The sequence below is a fragment of the Amblyraja radiata genome, chromosome 25, assembly GCF_010909765.2.
Source record: "Amblyraja radiata isolate CabotCenter1 chromosome 25, sAmbRad1.1.pri, whole genome shotgun sequence".
Taxonomy (NCBI): domain Eukaryota; kingdom Metazoa; phylum Chordata; class Chondrichthyes; order Rajiformes; family Rajidae; genus Amblyraja; species Amblyraja radiata.
The window spans coordinates 22,478,053-22,492,579 of record NC_045980.1 but is presented as its reverse complement, the minus strand read 5'-3'; the positions used below and the strand labels follow the sequence as shown (position 1 = coordinate 22,492,579).

Sequence of the window (14,527 nt, the reverse complement as noted above, 5' to 3'; positions counted from 1 at the left end):
CAGGATAGATAAAATTAAGACCTTTATTTAAAAAAAAAGAACTGCTCTAGAAGTGCAATGAGCATCTATACAAAAACAGATTAAGGCAAGACATCTGTGCACTGACTGTAGGGAATGGGCCTGCACATGAAAACATCTGATGAGCACAGTCTTAATACACAGTGTGAGGACCTGCATAAGTCTGCCACAAGGCCACTGTGGGGAATGTCTATTTTCTCTCAGAACTAGCACTTGCAATGGTTATCCACTTGTCATCATCTGAACCTGACTGTTGGCCAGTCTGGAAATGGGGCCACACACGGCATCAGTTCACATTGGAGACAGGACCGAGCAGACGAGCGGCTCCCGGCACATAGAGCATACGGACGGGTACCAGATGCACGATCGGACTGAGCATGGGATCAGTTAGCAAGTTGGAGGCAAACTGAACATGAGACTGGTTACCAGACCGTCAATAACAGGATCAGTTACCAGGCCGGAGCTGTGTTTGCAAGACGCCTCATTCGCCTGTAAAGCAAGAAAACATTGCAAATAGTTAGGTAGAACTAGATACCCAGGTACATGGTCCAAATCTACAGGCCACACACATCTCCTTCCTATTCATTTTATACATTTTACCCAATTTAAGTGTGCAGGGAAAGGAGGGGGTGGGTGTAGACAGGTTAGGAAGATGTGCATTGTGTGTGGGTGGGGAGGGTGGGAGGGTTGATCACTGTTGGGCAGGGACGATGGGAGTGTGCATCGATTGTGAATGGCGAGCGAGCTGTATCATCACTACATCCATGTGCTGGATAAGGGAACCTACCGGGTATTTCGGTCCTGATCACGAATCTTTTTCTCCATCTCCGCGTCTGTCAGTGTCTCCAGGAGAGGGCACCACTGGTCTGCATCACCTGTATTCCTGATGGCGATCTCCACCGTGGGCAGGGGATTCTCACTGCAGCACAAAAAAACAATTAGCCCTTGCAATTAGGTAAATTGGCAGATCGAAAATTCATCCCAAGCATACAAGAAGGCCATTCAAAAGTCTATTTGCAGAGGATAAGATGCAGTCTCTTGTCCATTGGGAAAGGAAAGAAGAGGGAATGCCCGGATTGTAAGTGCTTTCCCGAGGCACTGAAAGTCGAGGGGGGGGGGGGGGTGGCAGGTTGGTTTGCGTGACGGAGTGGGTTACTTCTACAATTCTTGAAACTCCAGCACGTTTCCCCATGGAGAAAGTCATGGCGGGGCGGAACTGCTAATGAATTAAGGATATTAAATGTGTTTTGAAACATATCCACATTACGAAAGTAATGGTATTCATAAAGAGTATTAGGTGGATAAATCTCTAGGTCCTGACCAAGTATATTATAGGACATGTGTGGGAATCTAGGGAAGAAAGTGCAGGAGTCCTGGCAGAGAAATTTGTATCATCTTCAGCCACATGTAAGAACATAGAACATAAAACAAACGCAGAAACAGGTCCTTCGGCTTACAATATCTGTGCCAAACATAATGCCAAGAAATACTCTTCTCTGCCTGCACATGATCCATATCCCTCCATTCCCTGCACATGTCTACGCCTATCCAAAAGCCTCTTAAATGTCACTATTGTATCTGCCTCTACCACCACCCCTGGCAACACGTCACCCTCGGTTGACCTGCACACCTCCTTTAAAATTAGCTCCTCTTGCTGTAATGGTAGTCCTCCAGTATTTGATCTTTTCATCCTTGGAAAAAGGTTCTAACTGTCGACCATATCTATCCCTCTCAATTTTATGTACCATCAGAATTCCACTCAATTTCCAGCATTCCAGAGAAAGCAATCAGAGCTGGTCCAACCTCCCCTTGTAGCTAATACCCTATAATCCAGGCACATTTAGATCAACCATTTCTGCACCCTTTCCCGTCTCCATATCCTTGTAATGAGTTAACTTGAACTGCACAAAATACTCTCAATGCAGCCTAACCAAAGTACTGCGTCATGATTTCCTGACTCTCATAATGCCGTGACAAATGAAGGCAAGCTTATCACATGCTTTCTTTGGTATCAGTTTAGTTTAGATACAGCATGGAAACAGGCTCTATGGCCCACTGAGTCCATGTTGAACATTGATCACTCATTAGCAGTAGTTCTCTCTTCTCTCATTTTCTTATCCACCTCTTACACACTAGGGACCATTTAGAGGGCCAATTAACCTACAAACCTGCACGTCTTTGGGACGTGGGATGAAAACAGAGCACCCAGAGGAAACCCATGCAATACCATGGACTTCAATGAAGGTTCTGAGCCACATTTGTTGATAACAATAATCTGGGTGTTACAGTACACAATACAGATAAGAACAGAACGCCTCAAAGGGCACTGATGATTCAGAGGGTAAAATAATGGCAGCTGAACTTCAGTGTGATGGATTGTTCAGGTCACTCATCTTGCATAAACATGAACAGGGAGGTTTAAGAGTCCGTGAACAAGTGCAAAATACAATTTAAATATATCAACCTTTGTCAGTGGAGAGCAGGCCTACCTGAAAGCATATGTGCGCTGATGCCAGCTCAGCTGGCCTCTGATGCTATAAGCGATGGTGGTGACAAACTCTCCTCCCAGACCCAACTCAGAGCACAGCGTCAGAGCAAACTTCTCGGGTGAATTCTCCCTCTCCGACATGTCCCACTCGAATTGATCCACCAGAGATATATTTCCAACATGGATGTTGAGCTGTACAAATGCAATAGTTCAGTTATTATCCAGATTCAATCAGTTCACGGCTTCAGGGAGTCTCATCCTGCAGACTGAGTGTGTATAACAACCCAGTGACCAGAACACAGGCTTCAAGTGGTGAGCAGCAATTCCAACCAAGTCTATGGTCTAGTCAAGTCAATTCCAACCAAGTCTATTATCTCAACCAAGTCTATGGTCTAGTCAACAACTAAACAGTCAAGAAGTCATAGACCATGGAAAAGGCCCTTCGGCCCACCTCGTCCCTGCCACCCAAAACACCCCATATGCCTACTCCTGACCCATATCCCTCCAACAATTTCCTATCCATGTATCTGTCCAAATGTCCTTTAAATGTTGTTATTGTACCCATCTCAACTATTTTCTCTGGCAGCTCGCTTCGTATATCCACTACCTTCTGTGTGAAAAAGTTGCCCCTCAGGTTCCTATTGTCGTTCCCTCTCACCTTCAACTGATGCCCGCTAGTTCTTGATTCCCCTTCCCCAGGAAAAACACTCTGTAATCACCTTATCTATTCCCCTCGTGATTTTATACACCTCCATAAGGACATAGTACATCATAGTACACAAGCATCGCCACGTTTTAGGCGTCATCCTGTACCTTTCAAGCCTGAAATTTAGAGATAAACATTAAGAGTCTTAACTTGGCTCTAAAGGCCTGTTGTCCTCACAGTGGCACTGGGTCAGAGTTGTGGGTGTCAGCTTGGCCTGAAGATTTGTTGATATAGTCTACCGCTACCCCGCGTTCCGTGTCGCTGTAGGCCACAGCTGTTCTGCGTGTTCAGCCACTTGGAGCAGAGCGCAATCTAATGGAACCCCAAGCTACGTCAGGGCCTCTAGCGGCCCAATGCAGCGACTCGACCACTCCGGAGCCTCCTCAACATCGGCCCATAAATGCGCTGACCTTCTTCTCCAGCTACCATCGCCCAGCCTCCATGCCCTGTGGGGCCTCTCACACCTTACCTAGAATACCCCCAAGTGCACGGGAACTAAGCCCCCACATATCTCTTTTATTCAGTGTTCTAACCTTAAAGCTATGCCTCTAGTCCTTGACATTTCCATCTTAGGAAAGGGATTCCGACTGCCTGTCTTAATTCCAGTAAGTGAAAGCATGGACTGGAACCTCGGTACTTCAGTCCATGCTGAGATAAACCTTGGAAGGGGTTGCAGCCTTCTTGCTCATGCAAGGAAACAGGCTTGCAAATAGATGGTGAAGGCAGCGTCTGGCACGTTTGCCTTCATCATACAGAGCAACGAATAGAACATTTGGAGTGTCATGTTGCAACTGTACAAGATATTGGTGACCCAGCACCAAAAGTACTGTGTGCATTTCTTATCGCCATACCATAGGCAGGATGTCATTATGTTGGACAGGGTGTAAAAAAGATTCACAAGGATACTTCCAAGACTAGCTAGCTTGAGTTATATGGAGGGGTTGGATAGGCTGAGTCTATTTTCCATGGAGTGAAGTAGGTGAGCTTACAGAAACTTATAAAATCATGGGGAGCACAGATATTGGCAATAGTTTGTTTTCTCGGGGTAGGTAGTCTATAACTAGTGGCATAGGTTTAAGATGAATGAGGAAAGATTTGAAAGGCACCAGTACAAGCTTTTCACACAGAAAATGGTGGGTATATAAAATAAACTGCAAGTGCAAGTGCAAGTGGTAGAGGCAAGTACAATTATAAGATTCAGAAAACATTTGGACAGGTGGTAGGATAGGAAAGATGAAGAAGGATATGGGCCAAATGCAGGCAAATGGGATTAGCACCGGAAGGCACTTTGGTCAGCGTGAATGAGCTAGGATTAAGAGCTTGTTTGCATGCTGCACAACTCAAATCCTGGCAATCTTCACTTGCTGTTTAGTGTTGACATTCAGCTCCCAAAGAGCTATGAAACACGACATGGAATTTCATTAATTGGACATTTTCCAAAGCCTGGAGAATTGAGCTGCGCACATCACTCCAAGCATGGTGGCATATGATTCAGAAACACTCACGCACCTTAATGATCACTCTCTGATCAGACTGATCGTCCAGTAAACTGTCCGTCGGATAGGAATCAATCTGTTGGCGAATCGCTGAAGCAATGGCAGGGACAAAGGTCAAAGGATTCAAATCCAGGTCATCACACAAAATCTCAGCAAACATCTCTGGGGCCATTAACTTTTCTGCAAAGGAGACAAGCAGGTGGTTGTGAACAGGAAACCCATAACCCAAAACTTACTACTAATACTTCATAAATAATCAGGCAATTTGCTCCTTCAGTTCACCCTCACTTCTGGCTCTGCCATTGCTCTCAGGCAAGCAACAATATCCCTGCAGCTTTATTCAGGAGAACAATGGAACTTTCACTGTGGCGATTTTAATCTGTAATTCAACATCATAGAGTAATTCAGAATGGAAAAAGACCCTTCAACTCAATTTGCCAATGTGGACAAAGATGCCCCTTCTACAACTATTTCCACCTACATGCATTTGGCTCATATCCCTCGAAATCTTTCCTTTCCATGTACCTGCCCAAATGTCTTTTAAATGTTGTTATAATACCTGCCTCAACTACCTCCTTTGGCAGCTCATTCCATATATGCACCATCCTCTGTGCGAAAGGGTTGTTCCTCAGGTTCTTATTAAATTGCCATACTCCAAATGCAGTCTCACCGACATCTTACACAACTGTCGCTTAGCATCCCAATTTCTACTGCTACATACAATAATTGATGAAGGCCAATGTATCAAAAGCCTTTCATGACCACTTTACCTGTGACGCCACTTCCAAGGAACTCCTAGATCCCTCTGCTCTGCAATACTCCCGACAGCCCTGTCATTCACTGTGAAGGTCCTGCCCTAGTTTGACTTCCCACCTCGTACTTATCTGCTTTAAACTCCATTAACCATTCCTCAGCATATTTGTCCAACTGATCAAGATTCTGCTGTAATTTTTGATAACCATCTTTGCTATGCCTCAAACAGTTAAAGGATATGTGTGCTGACAGGCACACCACTAGTCAGAGATCTTTAGTCCAAAAAACAACCCTCCTCCATCACCCTCTGCTTTCTTCCATGAACTCAATCGGCTTGCTCTCCCTGGATCCCGTGCAATCAAACCATCTAGAGCCGAGGGCTCCATTAGATTGGGTGCCGCTCCAAGTAGTTGTGCACGCCGGACAGGTGTGTCGTGCAGTGGGATGGAATGGTGGAGCAGTGTTAGAGGACCTTGACAAATCATCTGGCCAAACTGACCCATGCAATATCCAACCCAGTGCCACCGTCAGGACAACAGGGCGGCACAGTACCACAGCTGTAGAGTTTCTGCCTCAGTGTCAGAGACATGGGTTCGATTCAGACTGTGGGAGAGGTTGGGGAGACAGAGGGCGACACCGAAGACCTGTGACTATTGGTGTGACTCCGAGATCAGTACTGGCCCCATTGCTGTTTGTGGTTTCTAAATATTTGGAGAATCTACATGGCACGATTAGTAAGTTTACAGATGACACTAAAGTTCAACTAGTAGTTGCTGCCTCACAGCACGGTGATCTTGGTTCGATCCTGAGTTCAGGGTCTGCCTGTACGAAGTTAGTATGTTGTCCCTGTGGCCTCATAGGTTTTCCCTGGGTGATCCACTTTCCTCCCACATTCTAATAATGTGCAAGTTTATAGGTTAATTGGCCTCTGTAAATAGTCCCTAGTGTGTATGATAGAAATTAGTCTACAGGTGCTCATGTCAGCACGAACACAGTAGGCTGAAGGGCCTGTTTCCATGCTGAATCTCTAAATTAAACTAAGCTATTTACGATACCACCCACTTTAGTGTCATCTGTAAACTTACTAATCGTGTCATGTATATTCTCATCCAAATAATTAGAAACCACAAACAGCAATGGGGCCAGTACTGATCTCGGAATCACACCAATAGTCACAGGTCTTCAGCCTGAGAAACAACCTCCCTCCATTACCCTCTGCTTCCCAAGAAACTGAATCTCTATCTCACTTGGAAGGGTTGCTGGGGTCACTGGATGCAGGTGAAGGAGAAGGTACAGGGACAGTAACTTGAGAGGCGCTAGGTTGGGTGTGAATACATGAGGAAATCAAGGAGTTGCGAGAGTGTGGTCTCTACGGAAAGCTGAAAGGGATGGGAAGATGGGACTGGTGGTGGGATCATGTTTGAAGGTGGCAGAAATGTCAGAGAATGATATGTTGCATGTGGAAACTGCTGGGTGAAAGGTGATTACCAGGGACTATCCTTATTTCGTCTGCGGGAGGGGTAGTATGAATAGAACTGCAGGAAACAGAGGTGACATGAGGGCTCCATCCACAACAGCATGGGGAATCCATGTTTAAATAAAGAGTGGAAAGCCTCATCTTGGGAGCAGGAGTGATGGAGGAAGTCGATGTGGTAGTAGTGTTACAGAGGTTTTAGATAGGCACACAAACATGCAGGGAATGGTGAGATGTGGATCGTGCACTGGCAGAAGGGATTAGGTTGATTTGGCATCATGTTTGGCACAAAGAGTCATAGTGCTACACAGCAAGAAGCAGACTCGAACTCAACTCACTCATGCCAACCAAATTACCAGAAGAAGCTAGTCGTAAAAAGGACACAATGTGCTGGAGTAACTCAGCAGGTCAGGCAGCATCTCTGGAGAACATGTGTAGGTGATTTTTCGGGTCGAGACCCTCCTTCCGATCCTTGCCCTGTACCTGTCCCATCTCCCTCCAAACCTTTTCTATCCATATACCTGTCCAAGTTCTTTCTACCTCTACCAGTTCTTTGGCAGCTCACCATACACCCATACACCATACACCCATCACCCTCTTTGTAAAAAAGTTGCCTTTCACATTTCTTTTAAATCTTTTCCCTCTCACCTTACATCTATTCCCTCTAGTTTGAGATGCCCCTGTTCCCAAAATGCTCTTCGACTGAAACATCAGATACTTCACCAGGCCCTTTCCTCAAGACAAGGTCCAGTATGATCTCCTCGAATTTGACTATCCACATTCTGTTTCAGGAAACCCACATTGGGTTCATGACTGGCTTACTCAAAGAACACAGATTTCCATTTGGGAGAGTGGAAAGGAAAGTTAAAATGACATGCAACCTGAGGTTCGAGAGTGCTGTAGTGGACAGAACACAGAACAAAGGTGCTCTGCAAAATAGTCTGGTCTCTGCTTTTATTAATATCAAATTAACTGCCCAACATTTATTGAGTTAATATCTGCTTCCATTTTTAAACAACAAGAATACATTAGATTTTCAATTCAGGGGCAAGGAGGACTGAAAGGATTGATGGGATATATTAATCCAGGCCAAGCAATCTTTTTAGTTTAGTTTAGTTTTTTTAGTTTAGAGATACAGCGTGGAAACAGGCCCTTCGGCCCACCGTGTCCGCGCCGACCAGCGATCCACGCACATTAACATTATCCTACACCCACAAGAGACAATTTTTACGTTGACCAAGCCAATTAACCTACAAACCTGTACGTCTTTGGAATGCGGGAGGAAACCGAAGATCTCGGAGAAAACCCACGCAGGTCACGGAGAGAACGTACAAACTCCGTACAGACAGCACCCGTAGTCAGCATCGAACCCGGGTCTCCGGCGCTGTATTTGCTGTAACCGTGACCGCCCCATTCAAATCTGTATTCCAAGAAGCTCAAACCCTTTAATACTTCCTTTTTCACATTGATTATCTTGTCCAATATTTCACTCTCTTCCCACAGTGGCAGCATTTTGTGAAGACAGCAACACATATCATCCACATCTCACCATCTGTACACACTTCATAATCATAACAAAACAGGAACAAGTTGAAGCAGAGCTGAAAGCTGTGCAGCACATAGACATTTCTGCACATATTGTTTCAATCGTTTAACTATACACAAATGAAATCGATTTGAGATGGCAATGATAAGAAAGGAGAATGAAAGAATGTGAACACGGAGAAAGCAAGTGGAACGGCTATGTAGTGTATAAAGGCACAAAGCTCCACAGAATGCACACACACACTGGGGAAAGTCAACTTCAATCCACTCAAAATAAGTTTGTGCAAGAAATTTCCCATTAGTCATAGTCATACAGCATAGAAACCAAGACACCATGCTGACCAAGATAGCATATATAAGCTAGTCCCATTTACCCACGATTGGCCCATATCCCTCTATGCCTTTCCTGTCCATGTACTCGATCTATATTGGCCCCTACTCCTTTTCTGTACCAGTTCCTCATAATCCTCAAATCTTCAATCTTTCACATTTTTAAATGCTGTCAAGAAAGATGGGTACTGAACCCCTGCTATCTAACTGAATCACCATAGTTTTCTGAGCAACTGATTTTACAACCAATATGAGAGTTACAATTGCAAATTATCAAGTAATGCATTTTGCGGAATTTTCTCTCAGAAAAAATAAATCCAATATCGTGTAGATAGGCTGATAGGATGAAAATTGACATAATCACAAATTTTAAAAGATAATTAGATTAGTACACAGGAATAATTTGCACAGTTATAGGGAAACTGCAGGAAAATTGGACAATGCATAGGTCTTTAAAAATGAGTGGGCACATGCAGGTGGATCGAAGGTCTTGTCTTTGGAGCATTCATGGAGAGAAATATTGATATTTTAGACACAAGGGATTGCAGATGTTGCAATCTTGAGAAAAGGGGCTTGACAGGGTAGAGGTTGAAATATTTTTTACTCATGGGAGGATTAGAAACAGGGACATCGCTACAAAATAAGAGGTCAGTTATGCAAAACTGAGTTGTGTAGAGGGTAGTGAATCCCAGGATTTTTCTGTCTCTGAGGTCAGATCGTTGGATGCATTTAAAGTGGAAACAGATAAAAATTTGAAAGATTGAGGATTATGAAGAACAGGTACAGAAAAGGAGTGGAGGCCAATGTTGTTCAGCCACGATCATATTGAATGGGGGGGGGGGGGGGGCAGGGTTGAGGGGTCAAGTAGCCTATTTCTGCTGCTGCTCCTATTTTCCTGTGTTCATGTGATACAAATAAAAAGATGGCTTAGATATCTGAGTAGGTTTGAAGGTTAATAAATCCCAATACCTGATGAGATGTATCCTAGAGGCATGGGGGGGGACTGGTGCTTTAAAAAATCTTCACTGGGCACAAGTCAGGAGCCAGGTGACTAGAGAGTTGCAAACTCAGTCTCTTTATTCAAGAATGGCAAGCAGGATGCCATTGAGGGCAACACGGTGGTGCAGAGGTAGATTTGCTGCCTTACAATGTGCAATCCTGGCTACAGGTGCTGTCTGTACGGAGTTTGTACATTCTCCCCGTGACCTATGTGTGTTTTCCCTGGAAGCTCCAAACTCCCACACTCCAAACACGTACAGGCTTGTAGGCTAATTGATGTGGTCAAATTGTAAATTGTCCCTAGTGTGTGTAGGATAGTGGTAGTGTGCGGGGATCACTGGTCAGCGTGGATTCGGTGGGCCAAAGGGCCTGTTTTGTGCTGTATCTCTAATCTAAACTAAACTAGTTATTAGATAGATATCAGCAAGTCTACTGTCAAGGGTAGGTATATTAATGGTAATACAGTGCCCTCCACAAGGTTTGGCACTGTAATTCTGAGGGACAGGATTAATGTACATTCAGAAATGTAGGGATTAATCAAAAATAATAGCATGACTTTGTTAGAGGGAGATTCTGTCTTAAAGTTTGATTGAATTTTTCAATGGTAAAAAAATGTAATGAAGAAGAACTTGCAGTTAATGAGTCATGTGGATTGCACCAAGGCCTTTGACAAAGGAACTGGTAACTGGTCCAAAAGGTTGACAAACCTGATCAAATCTGGCTTGTAATAGGAGGGGGAGGGTGATGGTGAAAGGCTGTTCTGTGATTGTTAGCCTGTGACCTTCAATATGTGCTTCAGTGCTTGTAATATACATTTATGATTTGACTCTGAATACAAGAGGTATAATTAGTAAGTCTGTAAATGACACATAATTTGGTGGTGATGAAAAAGAGAAAGTTAATCACATAACATAGCATGATAATGGCAAGTTGGTAAACTAGGCGGAGCAAGTACAGATGGGATTTAATCCTGACAAGTATGAGATGATGCATTTTGGGACTAAAATGGGTGGGGCATTCACATATAACGGTGGGACTCGATGGAGTACGGACAAATACAAGGACTGCTGTGTAGATGTCGCAGGGCTCCTTAAGTGCCAACACAGGTAGATAAAATGGTGAAGGTGCCTTGCAGGACTACTGCTTTCATTAGCAAGGGCACATAAAATAAGAGCAGAATGTTATGGTACAGTTTTATAAAGCATATAAAAGCAAACATGCAGGTGCAGTAAATAGTTAAGACAGAAAATGATGTGATGGTGTTCACTGAAAGACATTTTGAGCACCGAACAAGGATGTCTTGCTGCCATTACATGATGTAAGACCACACCTGGAGAATTGTGCACAGTTTTGGTCTCCTTCCCCAGTGAAGAACACTTGCCGTACAGGAGTGCAGCAATGATTTGCCAGACGTATTCCTGGGAAGGCAGAACTAGATTCATAATTATACAGTGCAGAAACAAGTCCTTTAGCCCAATTCGCTCATGCCGACCAAGATGTCTAACTAAGATATTTCCATTTCCATATTACTGCATTTGGTCACTAAATCACCAATTTTGCAATCATCTGCAAAACTACTAACAAAGTTAACTACATTGTCATCCAAATCGTTAATCCAGATTACCTTCCAGACCTTATTATGGTGCATATAGATAACATACAATTCCCTGCCCGCAAACATCCTCTTGGTGCCATCTTCAATAAACTGTCAAATTTGTGAGACACATAAACTGTGCTCCAAGCTATGCTGACTATCCTTAATCAGTCCATTCCCAACCTAATGCCGGTAGATCCAGTCCATAAGAAACCCCTCCAACAACTTTCCCACCACTGATAGTCTCTGGCTTGTTCTTGCTATGCTTATTATTCTTATTCTTATTGTTCTTGCTATCCTTATTATATAACGGTACAACATTAGCCATATTCCAATATTCATAAGGATGATGCTAGGGTCTGCAATTTCTTCCCTAGAGTCAACAAGGTCAACAGATGTACTTGATTAGGCCCTGGGATTTAACCACTTAATGTGCTTTCAAAACCATAAATACATCCTCTTTGCTAATTCGTACATGATCTACGACATCACGATTCAGATGTCTCAATTCCTTAGCTTCTGTGATCTTCATCTCAGTTAAAAAAGATGGAAAATTTTCTTTAACATCTCCCCCATTTCTTGTGCCTCTACTAAGACGGTCAAACTGATGTTTACAGCGACTTATTCTTTCCCTGGCCACTCTTTTACCCGTAATGTAAAATCTCCCAGGACTTTCCTTTATCTTGCCTGCCAGATCCATTTCATGTCTTCTTTTTGTCCATCTGATTCCATTCTTCAGTTACTCCTACTTGCCAGCCATCCACTTTCCTGCAGACTCTCCCAATCGACCTTTGCACATTCCCACCTAATGCCCAGGAATTTCTTCTCTTGCTTGTCACAATATCGTAGGATGCACCTGGTCTGACCCAAAGGATTTATCCAGAGATATGCACTTTAATAATGCCAACACTTCCTCTATCGTAATGTCAATATGCTTCAGTATATCGCTCTTCTCCCAACTCACTAGCTTCCATGGCCATCTCAACACTAAATACAGATAAAAACTATATACAAGTAAAACTAGACTGTCATCTCCCATTGGTCCATACATGGACAATCACACAAATCCTTAAGGGGGCCGACTGCCTCATTAGTTACTATTTTGCTTTTAAAATGAGTACATTTTTCACACAGGACCGTACGGAACGAGCTGCCGGAGGAGGTAGTTGAGACGGGTAGTATCGCAACGTTTAAGAAACATTCGGACAGGTACATGGATAGGACAGGTTAAGAGAGATATGGGTCAATGCAGGCAGGTGGGACCAGTGTAGATGGGACATGTGGTCGGTGTGGGCAAGTTGGTTCGAACAACCTGTTTCCACACTGTATGACTGTATTAAACTAACCCATTCTGTCACATGGTCTACATCCGTTCATTCATGTTGACGCCTGTTCATTTGCCTATCTTAATGTTCCTTAAATGTTATTATCGTATCTGCTTTCACCACCCACCCTGGCAGTGCGTTACAGTTATTATTTGAACATAAATAAAACTTGCCCCACACATCTCCTTTAAACCTTAAATCTATGCCCTCTAGTATATGACACTTCCACCCCAAGAAAAAGGTTCTGAATGGCTACCCTATCTATGCTTCTCATAACTTTATACAAAATTTATCAGGTTGCCGCACAGCTACCGACAGTCCCGAAAAAATGATCCAGGTTTGTCCAACCACCCCTTTTGGCTTTTACTCAAATCCAGGCAACATTCTTGCAAACCTCTTGTGCACCATCTCCAAACTCTCCACCTCCTTTCTCTATATAATAATCAAAGTTTTACAACTGCTACATGACTCGTTAAGTTTTATTTTCATCTTTTATATTTAGAGTTCATAGAGTCATACAGCATGGAAACGGGCCCTTTGGCCCAACTTGCCCACGACAATCAAGATGCCCCATCGACACTGGTCCTATCCTTCTAAACCTTTCCTATTCAGGTAGCTGTCCAAATATCTTTTAAACTACCTCATTAGGCAGCTCGTTCCACATACCAACCACGCTTTGCATGAAAAAGTTGCCTCTTAGGTTTGTATTGAATCTTTCCCCTCTCGCCTTAAACCTATATCCTATGTTCTTGATTCCACAACTCTGGGTAAAAGGCTCTGTGCATTTACCCTATCTATTCTCCTCATGATCTCATACCCCTCTGTAAGATCACCCCTCATCCTCCTGGACCAAGGAATAAAGTCCTAACCTGCTCAACCTCTTCCTTTACACTAGTCCCACATGCCTGCGTTTGGTTGCAGTCAGCTAGCTCTCCTTGGATCCCATGCAATCTAACCTTCCAGAGCAGCCAATGTCTAGAATATTTTAGGATTCTTCTTTACCTTATCTGCCAAGGATGTCCCATGTCCCCTTTTTGTCTTTCTAATTTCCTTTTAAGTGTACTCCAAAATCCCTTATACTTCAAGAGGGACCTGCTTGATTCAAGCTGCTTATGCCTCTTTCTTTTTCCTGACTAGTGACTCAATATTCATAATCCTGCCAACCTGTCTTTCACTCTTGGTTCTTCTTGGTTCTTGGTTTCTTGGTCCTCCAAAATATTCCAAATGGAATATTTAATAGGAACTCTAATAGTAATAATAATAATAACTAATAGTAATAATAATAACACTCTAATAGGAACACGCTGACCCTAAACTCTACTTCTCTAACTTCCCCTTTAGACTGCAAATAGGAAATCAGAACAAACGTGGTAAACCTTTGGTTAAACTGAACTTAAGCCCAATACACATGAACATGAGGAGGCCCAGGAGCCTAAAAGCTTGAAGAAAATACTTTTAGAAAGATATGTCAGGACATTCATTACCGCAGGATTTACAGATGAAGTTACCCCAATGTTACTCACCATTCATGTTCCAAGTGAAGGCATCCCTCAGTTTTTGCCCATCTATCTCCATATCAAGCCGAATGGGAACCAGCACCTCAGACTGAGAGGCATTTTCATGGATGACTGCTGGATCATGGTCATCAAAACTGGGGGAAGAGGTGGTAAACAGAAGATTAGAGAGAATAATGCAAGAGACACGTCAAGTAAAGCCTAATGCCTGCTCAGTGTATGGTCACAAATGGAACATTCAGTAGTAAACTACAGTAGAAAAGATCTTGGGCTGAGAATGGTTAA

At 43.4% G+C, this 14,527-nt stretch overlaps 1 protein-coding gene across 4 annotated transcripts in view; it reads right to left on the bottom strand.

Annotated features, from left to right (window-relative positions):
• smarcb1 (SWI/SNF related, matrix associated, actin dependent regulator of chromatin, subfamily b, member 1) overlaps positions 1-14,527 on the bottom strand; it is a 35,443-nt gene continuing 20,916 nt past the window's right edge. For 2 of the 4 annotated variants that reach the window (XM_033043405.1, XM_033043406.1), the window contains exons 5-10: positions 14,252-14,379; positions 11,140-11,241; positions 4,722-4,888; positions 2,508-2,698; positions 806-937; positions 1-507 (exon numbers count right to left, since the gene is read on the bottom strand). In XM_033043405.1, the coding sequence (XP_032899296.1) occupies positions 468-507; positions 806-937; positions 2,508-2,698; positions 4,722-4,888; positions 11,140-11,241; positions 14,252-14,379 (760 nt within the window). In that variant the 3' untranslated portion in view covers positions 1-467. The remainder of the gene's footprint in view (positions 508-805; positions 938-2,507; positions 2,699-4,721; positions 4,889-11,139; positions 11,242-14,251; positions 14,380-14,527) is intronic. The other 2 variants (XM_033043407.1, XM_033043408.1) reach the window with 1 other exon arrangement.